The 16,257-nt window shown below is 43.6% G+C and overlaps 1 protein-coding gene across 2 annotated transcripts in view; it reads left to right on the top strand.

Moving 5' to 3' along the window:
• The window catches only part of LOC138250219 (organic solute transporter subunit alpha-like), a 531,589-nt gene that overhangs the window by 217,442 nt on the left and 297,890 nt on the right, over positions 1-16,257 (top strand). For both annotated transcript variants that reach the window (XM_069204817.1, XM_069204816.1), the window contains 2 exons: positions 15,858-16,009; positions 16,115-16,188. In XM_069204817.1, the coding sequence (XP_069060918.1) occupies positions 15,858-16,009; positions 16,115-16,188 (226 nt within the window). The remainder of the gene's footprint in view (positions 1-15,857; positions 16,010-16,114; positions 16,189-16,257) is intronic.

Raw genomic sequence — 16,257 nt, 5'->3', positions numbered from 1 at the left:
TCAGTCTTTACATCATCTGCAATCAAAATAGAAGTTAATTACCAAGTGGTGGTGGACTAATAGATGAACCATCCTGAACATCATCCTAGCTTATGCTGCCATAGCTGTGGATCCACCCACCTTTGTTTTGGTAGCCCTCCTCTTCGTTTTTCAGTATTCCTGCTGTTTGTAGTCAGTGTTTGCTACATGAACCGTAGCCTGTTTAGAAAATAGGTGATGTCAAATAGTGCTTTACCGCGTAAGGGCAGTCTCCACTTACAGCTGGACATTTTGTTTTTGTGAATTACACAGGTTGCAGTAGTAGGGTAGTGTTAGAAATGGGGTCTTTGGTTGGCAGTCAGGTTACCCCCTGTCCAAGCAAGGAGCCTCACTCTAGTCAGGGTAAGTCACACACAATCCAAATTATCCTGTGCCCACCCTCTGGTAGCTTGGCAATGAGCAGTCAGGCTTAACTTAGAAGGCAATGTGTAAAGTATTTGTGCAATAAATCATACAATAACAAAATATAGCACCACAAAAATACACCACACAGTGTTTAGAAAAATATAGAATATTTATCTGGATATTTGCAGGTCAAAACGATAAAAGATGCAATAAGAAATTGTAAAGATATCACTGGAAAGTGATATAAGGTGTCTTAAGTCTTTGAAAAGCAAACAAAGTCTCTTTCGAGCACAAAGTACCTTGTTGGAGTGAAAAATCTCCGCAAAGGGCTGCAGAGGAGGAGATGCGTGGAAAAATGGTGTGTGCGTCGGTTTCGCCCCTTCACACACGGACTTGCGGCATTATTTTCTATGCGGGAAAGACATTGCATCGATTTCCTGCACGCTGACGGGTCTCTTCTTCGGGTTGCGGGGTTTCAGCTGCCCGGGGTCTGTGCGTGGAATCCTGGGCTTGTTGACCGGCTGCACGTTGTTCCGGTGGGCGATGCGTGGAATTTTCTCCCTCACGGCAGGCGCTGCATCGATTTCCCCTCTGGAAGTCAGGCGGCGTTGTCCAGGCGGGCCGTGCGTCAAAGTTCCGGTCGCACCGCAGGCACTGCGTCGATCTTTTCCTCGCAAAGTCGAGCGGCGTCTTTCTGGTTCGCCGTGCAGTGAATTTTTCACCGCAGAACAAGCTGTGCGTCAAATTGTTTGCCGCCCAAGGAGTCCAGTTGCAAGAGAGAAGTCTTTTTGGTCCTGAGACTTCTGGGAACAGGAGGCAAGCTCTATCCTAGCCCTTGGAGAGCACTTCTGCAGCAAAGCAAGGGAGCAGCAAGACAGCAGGGCAACAGCAAGGCAGCAGTCTTTTGTAGAAAGCAGTCAGGTGAGTCCTTTAGGCAGCCAGGCAGTTCTTCTTGTCAGGGTGCAGGTTCTGGTTCAGGATTCTTCTCCAGGTGGTAGGGCACAGGCCCTGTTTTATACCCAAATGTGCCTTTGAAGTGGGGGAGACTTCAAAGAGTGGCTCAGAAGTGCACCAGGTCCCCTTTCAGTTCAATCCTGTCTGCCAGAGTCCCAGTAGGGGGTGTGGCAGTCCTTTGTGTGAGGGCAGGCCCTCCACCCTCCCAGCCCAGGAAGACCCATTCAAAATGCAGATGTATGCAAGTGCGGCTGAGTACCCCGTGTTTGGGGTGTGTCTGAGTGAATGCACAAGGAACTGTGAACTAAACCCAGCCAGACGTGGATTGTAAAGCACAGAAAGATTTAAGTGCAGAGAAATGCTCACTTTCTAAAAGTGGCATTTCTAAAATAGTAATATTAAATCCAACTTCACCAGTCAGTAGGATTTTGTATTACCATTCTGGCCATACTAAATATGACCTTCCTACTCCTTTCAGATCAGCAGCTATCACTTCAACAATGTACGAGGGCAGCCCCAATGTTAGCCTATGAAGGGAGCAGGCCTCACAGTAGTGTAAAAAGGAATTTAGGAGTTTTACACTACCAGGACATGTACTACACCGGTCCATGTCCTGCCTTTTACCCATACATCACTCTGCTCTAGGGGTTACCTAGGGCACACATTAGGGGTGACTTATATGTAGAAAAAGGGGAGTTTTAGGCTTGGCAAGTACTTTTAAATGCCAGGTCAAAGTGACAGTAAAACTGCACACACAGGCCTTACAATGGCAGGCCTGAGACAAGGTAAAGGGGCTACTAAAGTGGGTGGCACAACCAGTGCTGCAGGCCCACTAGTAGCATTTAATCTACAGGCCCTGGGCACATATAGTGCACTTTACTAGGGACTTATAAGTAAATCAAATAGTCCAATTGGGTGTGATCCAAGGATACCATGTTTAAAGGGAGAGAGCATATGCACTTTAGCATTGGTAAGCAGTGGTAAAGTGCGCAGAGTCTAAAAAGCAGCAAAAATGAGGTAGGAAAAAGAAAAGGAGGAAGGCAAAAAGTCTGGAGATAACCCTGCAGAAGGGCCATTTCCAACAGGTAGTAGGAGTGGTAGTAGTAGTAGTAGTAGTAGCAGTAAATATGTTTATTTAGACCGTGGTCTTTAAAACCTTAACATATTAATTGCTGTACCTAATTATGCATAGTAATCTAAAAAAAGCAAGTCCATTAAAATCAGTTAAAAGCGTTCATAATAGTTTAAACCATTAAAAATCTACCCTGCGCACATCACATCTAAAACTTGCATAAGATAAACATGCTTATTGCCGCCTCTCTACACTTAATCCCATATTTAATTAGCCCTAGTTTTAGAAGCCGATGCCTTGCTTGTAAAAACATTTTTAACCAATCATACAAGATGTACACAGGGGAACATTATGTCCTGCGACCACAATTCCAATTCCCATCCTTATCTGAGAATGTCTTCAAAAAGTTGCCTCTGGCATGTAGAGGATGTAACCCAATTCTAAATTTTATTAAATCATTCTGCATTTCTCGAATGGGTGACTCCAGAAGATATGGGAATAGTGTTTAATCTTTCCCAGAGAATCTCAAATGCACAGTAGAAATCTCCTCGGCCAGATAATCGAAATCCTTGACCCTTCACTCCACTATGGCCCTGCTGCTTAGCTCTTCTTAGATGGAATAGGCAGATTCGCTATATTAAAATTCTCCAATTTAAGATCATTCGTAAGCTTACTTAGCCGGTCTCTTAGTGCACATGGCCACTGTTAGTCATGACAGCCTTAGGGTGGTTTTCACCCCAACTTTTTGCCTACATCCTCTATTTTTCTGGCCTCGTTTTTTGATGGTATTAGGAATCTGTGCACTCTACCACTGCTAACCAATGCTAACATGCTTGTGCTCTCTCACCTAAGCATGGTAATATTGGCTTACGCCCATTTGGCATATTTCATTTACTTATTAGTCACTTGTAAAGTGCACTACATGTGCCCAGCGCCTGTAAATTAAATGCTACTTGTGGCCCTGCAACAATGATTGTGCCACCTACAAAAGTAACCCTTTAACCATGTCTCAGGCATGCCTTTGCACATGCTGTGTGTACAGTTTTACACTGCCATGTTGACCTTGCAAAATAACCCCTTTGCCAGTGTTGGAAATGGCCCTCTCTACAGAGTCATTCCCAAACTTTTTGTGTTACTCCTCCTACTTTTTGCTGGATTTTTGCTTGGTTGGACTTCGAACTCTGTGTTCCAAATTGTCAGCCACAGTGTTTTAGGGAGAATGCATGAGCAGTTAAGCACTAAAGTGCTCGTGCATTCTTCCTAAAACATGGTTTAAGTATTATATACCTCATTGGCATATTTAATTTACATGTAACACTCCATCACAAACGGACAGATATCCAGTCTCCCGTATTACAATCTCATTATATGCTATGGAGATCGTAATATGGCAGACCGGATATCCATCATGTTTGTGACGGAGTATTCCATCTGCCGAGATGTAAATCAGATCTAAGTCTCTTGTAGAGTTGTATACTATATACCTAAGACTTTTAAATCAAATTCGACCAGTAAGTCTGCAGGACTTAGTGCACTACCCACTTAAGTAGCAACTTAAAACATGTCCCAGTCATGCAGTCAAGCCATTGCAGCCTGAAGACTGCCATGTCGACTTAGCATTTAAAACCCCTTGCCAAGCCTTCTTTTAACTGTTTTTATTAGTTTCTGAATAATAGGATCCTTATACATGTAGTCCATGTCATCAGCATCACTTACAATATTTTATCATTAGCAGGGATTGTACAGAGTCCAACACAAGTATATAAAACATCAAGCAACAGCATCCTGTTCCGTGACAAAACTAGCTAGAGTCTAAGTATTTTTCAGTCATTAACCCTGTCCAAATTATCAACCATCATAACATTTAAGGCACTCCTAGGGTCTTCATTTCACATCTGGTTGTTCCAAAAACCGGGATCATGGCACGTCCCGCCCATTCATTATCCCTCCCCTTAAGATTTCTCCCCCGATGTTGTTATGTCCTCCTCAAGGAACCTCTCCAATAAGTAAGCTCATAGTTGGACAACTGTGGCCACCCCCTCATCAGTATGTGATTTTCTCATGTGCGATTTCTCAGCTGCTCCCCATTCCAAAATGTCTCAGAGCGATTCTGCAAACAGTGGTGTCCTTGTGTTCATCCAACCTATGACCATACTCCTCTTTGCCAGTAATAAAGCAAGTTTGGCCATTCTACAGTGAAGCCTACACCATCTGGAGTTCTCCATCACTCCCAGAAGACAGACAAGTGGTGCCAGAGGGACATGCATGTCTTTGGCTAACTCAATACGTGCCACAACTTGTCCCCTATAAACCTGGACTGGCGTGCAGCTCCATGCCATGTGCAAGACATTAGCGTAGACCGCTCCACAGCGTGGGCAGGTGGCCTGCCTAGTCTATTTTAGTTGTTCGTTGTGGATTGACATATGTACAATTTAAATAGTGAAACTGCAGAATTTAAACCTATTATTACAGGATACTTTACAAACCAAACCCAATGCTTTCTCCCATTCTGCATCCAAGATAGGTGCACCTAGTTCCCTCTCCCACATGCTCCGTGCAGGGTATCGGCATGGTGCCACTTCAGATCGAAGGGCCGTATAAAAGAGAGTTATTAGGTGTCTCCCTTCTCTCCCATCAAGGACTGCAGAGGCTCTGGGAGCCGAGGGGAATCCCTCTCTTATCTCTCTTGCTACACTTTTCAATTTGTGCCTAATGCAGAAATGGGTGAGGACTTATCCCAAAGGTATCTTGTGCTTCCTGACAGGTATTAAAGGTGTCCCCACCTCCATACATCCGCCCTCCCGCCACTGTGCCAAGGACATAATAGTCAGTGTCTTACTAAAGGGAGCTGTTCATATGACCGAATGTGCCACCTACTCCCATATTCTGGCCATGTGCGTGATCAAGTATGGGACCGGGATCTTCAATCTTCCTCCCTGTATCAGCAACTGGGGCAGTGTGTTTCCACCAGACCCATCGCCCAGCAGGTGCTTTTTCTAGTTATGCGATGGAGCGAACCATCTAGCAGTATGCTGCAAGTGCGCTGCATAATAGTAGAAGTGTATATCTGGGACTATCATTTCCTCTTCTTCTATGTCCCTCTGCATGAATGTTAGTGCTACACAGCTACGTCTGCCTGCCTATATCAGAGATATTAATATACTATTCAATTTGAGTAAGAACCTGTCTTTTATGTCAATGGAAGAATGTCTAGAGGGTTGCTCTAAAGTTAATGATGGATAGGAGCCGGTAAAGCAGTCACAAGTAATCAGTGAATCCAGGAACTTACATTAGTCCTATTGTATGGTCTGTTCAATGGCTCTCTTTACCTCTTACATCATAGAGCCTGACATTCTGCTCTCCTTGCTAGAGAGGGAGACAAAAAATAGTCATTTAACTTCTCTGAAGCGCGCAGTAACCTTAGACAAACTGTTTGGATGTTTTCAAAATAACATGTAATAGGTCTTTGTTTTAATAACAGCTTTGAATTAATATTCAAGTAATTGCAATTGTTTATTCGCTCATTATGGAGATGCATAAACATAATAATTAGGATGATAGGTACCTGTGGCCTGCAAGGGTGTGTGGGCATAAGCAATCCCTGCTGTCTGCCATGCCCTGGAGTCTTCTTTTGCTGCCAGGAGCAGAAGGACTGTGTTCCACGGTCCCATACACTCACTATGCAGACAGCACCACCTGCAGGTGCATGTGATTCATTGCACACTTCCTGACGGGAGCTGCCAGTCTGGCTTGTGGCCACATGCGGTTGTGGTGCAGCGGCCCTGGGACCGTGAGTGGTTCCTTCATCTGCTCCCATGCCTGGGAGCCTGCTTGGTGCTGGACAACCCTTTTAGGGCATGGACCTGGGGTGTGGCCCATTAAAAAAGGCCTTGAAGCGATTTTCAGCGCAAAGAAAAGACAATTTAATAAAAGAAGAAAGACAAAAGAGTAAAAACAGAGACTCATGAACAATGAGGATGATCTTGGTTCAGGTACAGATTTCACTAAATATCCACATCGGCATGTGGGGCACCTGCTGAGCGGTGAGCGCATCTTCAAATTGGGCGTGTCACCATACCCATAAGGCTTGGACATGACACGTGTGATCCAACCTATACCAAATGCCTAAGGTAGTAACACTGGGGTGCTCATGAGCAACCACCTGACCCACAAAGCAGCTGACTACACTATTGCCCAGATCCAAACAGTGACTGGAGGTCTGCAGGCCATAGAGTGACTCCCACGATGTCACACCAACAAGAGGGTCCACTCCTGCTGCCCTCTGCTCCACACACCCAACCATCTGTTACAGCATGGCCACCATTCAGTGAGCTTGCATACCTGGTGACAGCTGCGCCACACTGGCGCTTATTGGTTGGAAGCTAGAAGAACTATTTACGTGTCACGTGTGAAATGGATGGGCCATAAAGAGATCATTGCTGCTTCATTTTGGTGGGGCTGTTCCAAAACCTGCCCATCACTGATGGTGATGCAGACTTGAATGCTGTGGTGGCAGCCTTAGACAAACATTTTAACCCCCAGCCTATGAGTGGTTTAAGTTGAAAAAGGCCATGCAGGCTGAAGATGAAACCACTGATTTCTTCTACACACGCCTCAGGAAGTTGGCAAGCAGGCACGTCAACACTGACCTGCCATTAGAGATCAGGGTGCAGCTGATACAGGGCTGCAAATTGGCAGGCCTGCAGTGAATTATCCCATGATAACCAGCTATCACATTGGATGCGATGCAGGTCTTGGCACGGTTGCATGAGCTGGCAAACAGCCACACGGATGACATTAAGGTAGCCCTGTCGAAAGAGATGGTCGTCTCCAAAGTGGCTTGCATGTGAAAGGGAAGGAGGAATAGATGGGCGCTATCCAGAGGCGACCCTCTCTCTTGCAGACCTCCAACATTCTGAAATGACCGGAGAGCAAGTGTGGGAAATGAGGACTCAAACAGCAGATGCCTGATGTCTTCCCTGCCATAGGGCACACATGCTTGTGCTGCTGTCGGCTGAACCACTTAGCAAAGTGTGCCAGAGTGAAGGGAGAAGAGTGAGTACAGTGATCAGGGGCAAGCTATCTGTCAAGGAAGAGGAGCTAAAAGACGAACCACCACGAAGCAGTGCAAAAGCCCACCCGGTGATGAATGAGGATGATTAAACAAGGAATTTGCCACCTCCTTTGGAGGCAGTGGTTGAAAATGAAAGCATCCACCACCCATGTGCACTGTGGAGATAGGAAACACAGTTGTTAGGGCCCTGATTGACACAGGAGCATCAGTCAACGTAATGGACCTAGCTCGACAAAGTAGTGCTGCGTACTGGGCTAGTTTCCACCTGAGCGAGAATCCACACAGATAGGGGCACAGAGCCATTGCCACTGATGGGAATGGTGGAAGTGGTGATGGTAAGCCAAGGCTGATCGACAAAAGCTCACTTCTATGTAACCAAGGGCAATACCGGTACCCTCCTGGGTTGGCACACAGCAGAAGACTTGGGGATGGTATTCTTTGCCCGGCAGATCCATGAGTTGCATACCGTGGACACCATACAGGAATTTCTCCCGCTAGTTGAAGGGCTTGGGTGCCTCAGAAATACCAAGGTGTGGCTACACATTGATGAAACAGTGAGGCCCATTGCGCTCCTACAATAGAGGTTGCCTTTCTACCTGAGGTCGCTAATGGAAGAGGAACTACAGAGAATGGAACGGCAAGGAGTGATTGAGAAGGTGACCAGCCCCCCAACATGGGCCTCACACCATGTTATATCACCCTAACCCAAGCAACCCAGAATGAATAAGCTCTGTGTAGACATGCGGATCCCCAAAAATGCCAACCAGCGAGAACAATATATAACTCCAATCATGGGTGACATTGTGGCAGTCCTCAATGGTGCACAATGGTTATTAAACTTTGACCTCAGTGCTGGTTACAAGCTGGAGCTAGATCAAGCCACTTGGTAGATAAGGACATTCTTGACACACATGGGCTTCAGGAGATATTGGAGGCTGAATTGGCATGGAAGCTCGACATGCTCAGATCTAGTGAGAGGTCCTGGTGATCAGATGAGTGTATTACCTTTTCCACCTGTATTTATGTTGTCCGTAGTTCCAAGTTACCACAGAGAGATGGGCCCTACAGCTGCAGCCCTATTCAGTTAACATTGTGTAGTACCCAGGAGTAAGCAACCCGACTGACTATCAGTCTGGTCACCCTCCAGGAGCAACCGACCGATGGTCGGTGCAAAGAAGATGAGGAAGGATTCATGCAAATGGTTGTGCACAATGTGTGCTTCCAAGCATTGTCGACTGAGGAAATTACGGAAGCGACCATGTCATACATGAGTCTATCCAAGGCCGGGGAAACTCTCTCCTGGAAACAATGGAAGAACTTTCTGGAGGGTGCAAGATTGTTGGACCCCATTGAAAAGACAACGATGCCTCAATTGTGGAGGGTCAGAGATGAACTGAGCACCAGCAGTGAAGTGCTGCTATTTCAAGGGATGTGCGTTGTGATTCCCCACTGTCTGTGGGCAGTGGTGCTCGACTTAGCACATCAAGGTAATCAAAGGGTAGTGAAAATGAAGGTGCAACTGGTTCCCCGGAATGGACACATTGGTAAACGATAAGGTGCAGGTTATCACTCCTGCACGATCACCAGCAGAGAAACATGACCTGTGGTGGAGCTGGATCAGTCCACAACATTTTTAAAGGTAAAGCCAGTCCTTGAGAAAGTCTTTGCTAGGTTTGAACTGCCTGTCAAAATCGAGATGGACAATTGACCTCTGTTCAGGCAATATTTGAGGTCACTTAACATTCATCATTGTAAAGTGACTCCACAGTGGCCTCAGGCAAATGGGGTGGTGGTGTGCTTTATGTGCGCATTAAAACTAGCACTCCACATAGGTGTGAAGTAGGGGGAAGATGGAGAGTACTTCCTTCATCGAATCCTGCAAGCATATCTGCAGAGTCTGCATACCACCACAAACTGTGCGCCAGTGACCTTGCTGATCCAGTGACCTACCAGAAACAGTATCTCCACCTGACCGAGCTGGCAGCCAGTGGTCCTGGATATGCAGATGATGCAAGAGAAAAGCAGAAAAACCAACAGGCAAGCCAGTCAAGCCTGGCACGCCATTGCCCTGGAGCTATCAGTGAGCAATAGAGTGGTCATAAGAGATCACGACCCAGGGTGGAATTTTCACATACCGTTTCAAGAGAGAAGTGTGGACAATCATAGAGATCCAAAGGACTGTGGTCACCAATCAGTAGGCCCAGAATATGTCCTGGATCAAACAAGTGTCACCTTGACTCAAGAATCAGAGTGATGCTCAAGTGGGCCGGGACAGAGTTGGCTTAAGGAGAGGTGACATCTGTCCCTGGGATGGCCAATGGAAGGTGGAGCCCCTGCAACCGGCCGATCACAATAGAGGATGGCCAGCCTGGCTCCATCAGCAGCTGTCAGCACCTGGTGCCACTGTTGCACCCTCCATTGTGGACGCACCCCAGTCTGTCGATAAAGGTGAATGGGCTGGAGCTAGAAGTATGATCTGTGCCCCAATCCAGCACCAAGCCAGGGGGTCTGAGACTACGTATGCCTGATATTATTACAGTTTGAGTTTTGTTTTAAAGAAAGGTTGGGTGGGATGTAGATGATCACCCGCCCTCTACCATACATTGTAGCACCAGTTAATCCTGAGGGTAGGGCATGGCCTGAAGGTATAAATAAAGGCTGGTGTGACCACTTGAGGCAATCACAGAAAGACAACATAACCAGTGTCTGTGCATTTCTTTCAGTCAACATACTTCACAGTCATATTCTAGCCTACCTGCCTGCAGAAGCACGTATGCCTGCTTTATTACGACCTATTTTGGAAAAGAGGGATCAAGAGACAGATACCCTTGATACCCCCGAACAAAATAACGAAGGAAGGGAAATAGCCATAGTTCAGACACTACAGGCATTAAATGACCCTCCAATATATGTTTCCAAACATCCAATGTTAGTGATAAAGAGGAATCGTAGATGGAGGAGAAAGGGCAATGGTCTGTATAGGCTACCGTATCAACCGAAATATAGTAAGCAAAGTAAGCAAGGTAATGCTGGGTGTGAAACAGCAGGAAGATGGAAGGGGAAGTTAGTGCAGGTAGATCAGGACAACTTCTCGAGGCCAGGCCTGGTTAGGCCAAGCCGCGATCAAGGTTGGGAAGCCACATCCCCAAAGCAAGGGGTCACGCTACAAATAGTGCCTAGTATATCCAACAAAGAAGTTAGCTGGCGAGGGGGGAGAAAGAAGGTCAGACAAGGAGTGGAAGTGGATATGGAAGTAGTAGAAGAATCAAGAGAGCAAAGTAGTGGAGGAGAGAATATTATTAAGAGATCAGAAAGAAGGAGGGGGTGTAGAGAAGTAGTTAATACAACCTACCCAGTGAAGAGCGGGGTCTTATTGTCTTCCATAGGCACTGTGAATAAAAAAAAAAACAGAAAGTTTTGGTGGGAGTAAAGGAAGGTGGATATATTTGGCGCCTTGGAAAGGAGAAACTGGGAGGAAACGCCTAATGAAGTTAAAACCATTAAATCGTTCCCGTCTGTTAGAAGTTATGGCCTCGTGCCCAAGCCTATGTGAGATTGAGTCAGATGATATAAAACAAATAGGATTTATATTAAGCCCGGAGGGGAAAGAGGTGACTAAAGCACTTTTTTATTCTGACTACATTAGGCGAGTGGTATTACAAGCAGAGGCGGAGCTAATGAAAGAGGGTATAAGAGTAGTGCAGGGAAACGTGACAAAAGACCTGATACACGATAGGCGTGCCCTTAGATGCCATGCAGGTATGCTCCCAAATCAAGTCCAATTTAATCTGTCTCATAATAAAAATCGCAGTAGGTGTGTGGATGGAAACAATGGTAGTTTAAGTGTGACCGTAGTTTCAGAATGTAACGACCTACAATGGAGAAATTGTTTTGAACCCTTTGTAAATCCCTGTGATGAGTATAGTAGGGGTGAGTTGAGTGATGTGGACTAGGAATTAAGCCCCGCGCACAGCCATTTGGTTTTATCCTGGAATCTAGGAGGCTATAATAAACATATAAAACAAGAGTGGTTTAAAGGAGAGCTTGAAGAGTATGATGTAATGTGTTTCCAAGAAACCTGGCTGTGCGAGGATCCGGAACCAGTAGATGGTTTCATGGGGCTGTCTAGGGGAGCAATTCGGCAAGGGCCAGGACGCTTATCAGGGGGACTAATAACCCTAGCCTCCACCAGAATTGCGAATAAGTTCACAGAAATAAAAACTAAATGTCGTTGGCTATTGGCAGGCCAGGTAGATCTCTACAATGTAATAGGTGGCGCTAAACAGCTTCTGATACTCAATGTTTATATACAACCGGGGAACGTGTTTGATTATAATATACAGCGTGGGCTGCTCGAGGAAGATCTGGAACTATTATGCACCGGTAACGCTGGCTGTCTGACTTTAATGTTGGGAGATTTTAATCATAAACTTGATCCCAATGGCTGTGATAATTTATATAAGGAGTTACTGGCAGCAGCACAAATCCCTAGAAGTATCTTTCCAAACGTAGAATGTTCTGCTCTTGATTTGTCCTTAGCAAGAACATTAGGATCCTTGGGCATGTTTTGCCTAAATGGGCATATGAAGAACAATCGTCCGGCCAAAAAGACCTTTCGAACAGGTAATCAGGAGTGCCCTATTGATTATGCTTTTGTAAACACCTGGTTCTTTGGAGAAGTGCAAAGTTTTGAGGTTGGGGATACAGAGGGCAGTGATCATTGGCCGCTCCAAATAACAATACACTCAGCCGATAAAATTCAAAAAGAAAGGGAAAAGGGAAAAGGCACTGATGGCGTTGGTTGAGTACCCCTGTAGGGTAACAACCCGACTAACAGATAGCAGTCTGGAAGTACTTAATAATTTGATAATAAACTATCCCATTCTTAATATGGAAGAAGACCCAAATGACATATTTAAAGGCTATAATAAGGGTATTGCGTTAATGGGCAATTGCCTTAAAAGTAAATTAAAAATACCTCAAGAGGGAAAGAGGAAGGGAGAACCATATATGATGAATAATAGTAAAATATGGTTTAATCAGGGATATAGACATAGAAAGCAAGTGATGCGAAGATTACTAAGGGATTATAAGAAAAGACCCTCCGTTGTTTAAGAAGAGAAGCTTCGTCAAGCAAAACAGGATTATAAGATGCTGATAAGGCAGAGGAAATGAGAATATGTTGATAAAAATTGGGATGTAACGATGGATGTGATTAAAACACAGAATATTAGGGGTTTTTGGCAGTTGGTAAGGGAGGGGAAAAAGGTAGGAGCAATGCAGTGTTTGGTTGGTGAAGAAGACTGGTATAAATATTTGTCTTCGGTATATAAATGTACCGAGAGGGTAGAAGGCTATGGTATTTCCAGGAAGCTTGGTGAGAAGATAAGATTAGCTTTTGTCCCACAGAAAATAAAAGAAATTATTGCAGCTTTGAAATGAACTAAAGCAGCAGGCCCAGACAACCTCCCAGCATTAATAATAAAAAAGAATATTGATTGGTGGACAAAATTCTTCTGTGTTACATTTTGTAAAATTCTTGATCATTGCCGCTTTCCAGAGAATTGGAAGGGTGCCAAGATAAGATCGATTTACAAAAAGGAGGATCCAACTAACCCAAAAAACTATCAGCTGATAAGTTTATTAGACGCAGGGGAAAAGGTTTTCACAAAGCTATTGCTGGGGTCAATCAAAGAATGGGCAGATGATAAAGATTTGATACCAGCAGAGAAAGGTGGATTCAAGGAAGGGAATTCGACAATTGACCACTGCTTCAGTCTGTGAGCCTTAGCAAAAAAATCTGTTGAATTGCGAGGAAGTCTATTCTGCTGCTTTGTCGACTTTCGTGCAGCATTTGATCTGGTAGACAGGAAATTGTTATGGGATATGTTAAAACAGCTAGGAATTGATTTGGATATACTATTTCTTCTCCAGGGCCTGCACTCACAAAATTGGGCCCAAGTAATTTTAGATACGAGTGGCTCACTTTCAAAAAGGATCCCCATAATGAGTGGTCTCCGTCAAGGTTGTGTGTTGGCCCCAATTTTATTCTCATTATTCTTGGCAGATTTGCCAGGGTTGTTACGGAAGGCTAATGGGCTATGCCCAAAAATGTATGGTGTGCATGTTTCTTGCCTACTATATGCTGATGATTTAGTGATAATGGATATGACAGAATCAGGGCTACAAAGGAAGCTAGAGATGTTCTACTCCTACTGTCAAAGAAAACAATTGGTAGTAAATATGGAGAAAACGAAAATAATGTCAATAGGGAAAGAGAAAAGCGCATTTAATTACACTCTAGGGGGAGAAAAACTAGAGAAGGTAAAAGAGTATAAATATCTGGGCATATGGTTCGACTCACATTTAAGATGGAAAGTTCATACTGAAACCTTAAAAAACAAAGCCTTATCTTCAGTCTGGGGATTAAAACAATTTAATAGTAAATATGGAGGTCCTTCTCTCCAGCCGGTTATCTCTGCTTTTAATGCTATGGTTCGCCCCCAATTTCAGTATGGGGTGGAAGTTCTTACTTTCTCGGGGAAGCTAAATTGGGAAATAGAAGAAAGCATTTGCGTAAAGCGCATGCTTTCACTGCCTCCCTTGAGTATGTTACAAGCCATAAGAGCAGAATGTCAAATGACGGCGTGGACTTATCTGGGCCTACGAGCCGCACTGAAGTTCTGGTTAAGCATAACAGATGAAGGGTTCTGTAAAATCGCGAGACTGTGTAAGAAAGAAATAATAATAAGTGAGTTACATTGGGCATCACAAGTGAGAGGACGGTTAAAAAAGATCTGCGTCCTCCTAGGTTTACCTGATAACCAAAGGTGTGGTGCGCAAATTTCGAAGCACAATTTAAGAATAATAGTGAAGGAAAGAGCAAGAGAATTAGACCTGAAGTACTTAGAAAGTAAAATATCAACCCAGGCTATGATAGCTGAATGGAGGAATCTGGAAAATTTCCCATATATAGAGGCCCTATCTAATTCAAGACTAAGAAATTTAGTGTTACAGTTCCAAATTGGGCTGAACCCTGGATATATGGATCCCAAAACAAAAGTGTTTCTTAAGGATAGCAAGGGTCTATGCACATGTGGCTTACAACAGAAATATACAATGCAACACTTACTTGTGGATTGTCAATGCTTTTTAGGAGTGCGCAGGAAGTTTTTAAAACCAATTTTTAAGTAATATAATATTACTAATCGGGACCAAGCACTTAGGCTACTTCTTGATATGAGACTTTTTAATGTAACTTGTGGATTGGGCCTTTTTCTAAATGACTTAAGAAGGGAAATATTCAGTTTATAGGGGATGATAGAAGGTAGGATACAATGCGAAATGTAGTGTTTCAAATACTATAATTGATGATTATTATTATATTGGCTGACGGTATTTTAGAAAATTTGCCATGCTAGGTGAAGGCAAGAAATAAAATGGAGAGCACTTTATATTTGAAAAAATAAGCACTTTATGATAAAGTAAGGAATGGAGCTCTTATAGAGCTGTATAGGGGAAAAATTGGTTGGCATGTTGCACTTTATGAAACTATAAGAACTTGAATTGTGGAGGAAGTAAAAGAAAAGAAGAGCCTGATTATTCTAAAATTGCATTGGTTGATGGTATTCCAGATAACCTCGCTACGCATAACAAGGCAAGAAATAAAACGTGGAGCATTCTAAATTGTGAAATTGCATTTAGGAGATCGCAAGGACCAGAGTCTAATCAGAACTGTATGTGGGATAATTTAAGTTGGCACGCTGCACTTTTAGGAATTGTAAGAACTTGAATTTTAATCAAATGAATTATTTAATTAGAGTTGGTTATAAGAATTAGAATGGTCTAAGAACTTTGTGTGCTAATGTAATATGTAATTGTAATTTTATTGTTTTTATTCTTTTAAGGCTTTTGCCAAATAAAATACATTTTTTGACTGACTACCTGACTGCAGAAGCACGAGGGCTCTACAACAGGATGATAATGCAAAATGAAACTTCCCTATCTCACAGAAGGTCATGGGCTTATGGCTAAATAGAATGCATAGGACTGGAACACATTTGAGGGGCCCCCTAAAATGGAGGTTCTTCTGCACTGTATGTGTTGCTGTATTACCGCTACAATAACATTTTCTTACAACAAAATGCTTCTGTCAATTGCCAGTGCAATCTGTGCTTCTGATTAGCCATTGTGCAAAGTAAAGAAAAGATTAAGGGGCCTAGGTAATGATCATAAATATTAGAAGAGAACTTTTGATATTATTTGTTTGCTTAATGTGGCTTTGTAATGTATCATAAAATCAGGGGTTTTCTGGTGCTATTTTACCTTATTTTGGTGAACATTGACAAATATATGTTTTTTCATTCTTTTCAGATCTGGACCTAACAGGCATATTTTTGTTTGCCATCTTGACTCTAATGACACTAGTTGCAAATTTAGTATTTGTGGAAGAAGTTCATTATATCTATAAAAAAATCCCTTCCTCCAAAAGATCACTCTTTGTTTGGGTCAATGCAGCAGCACCGGTAAGTGCATATAAATTAGAGAATTAAAAGAAAATATGTGCCTCTCTTTTAGCTTTATGACGCATGTACTGATCAATCTAGTTTTCCCTGCAAACCTTTTTCTAGGTGATTGCGGTCACATCATGCATCGGGATGTGGATTCCTCGAGCGGCAATGTTTACTGATTTTACTGCTGCAGTGTATGTATATCTTACATTTCACTATAATAAATATATATATGTGTGTGTGTGTATGTGTACACATATATT

Source organism: Pleurodeles waltl, chromosome 8 (genome assembly GCF_031143425.1).
Source record: "Pleurodeles waltl isolate 20211129_DDA chromosome 8, aPleWal1.hap1.20221129, whole genome shotgun sequence".
In the NCBI taxonomy this organism is placed as follows: Eukaryota; Metazoa; Chordata; class Amphibia; order Caudata; family Salamandridae; genus Pleurodeles; species Pleurodeles waltl.
Note: the sequence above shows the minus strand (reverse complement) of the source record. Positions and strands in the feature narration are given on the sequence as shown.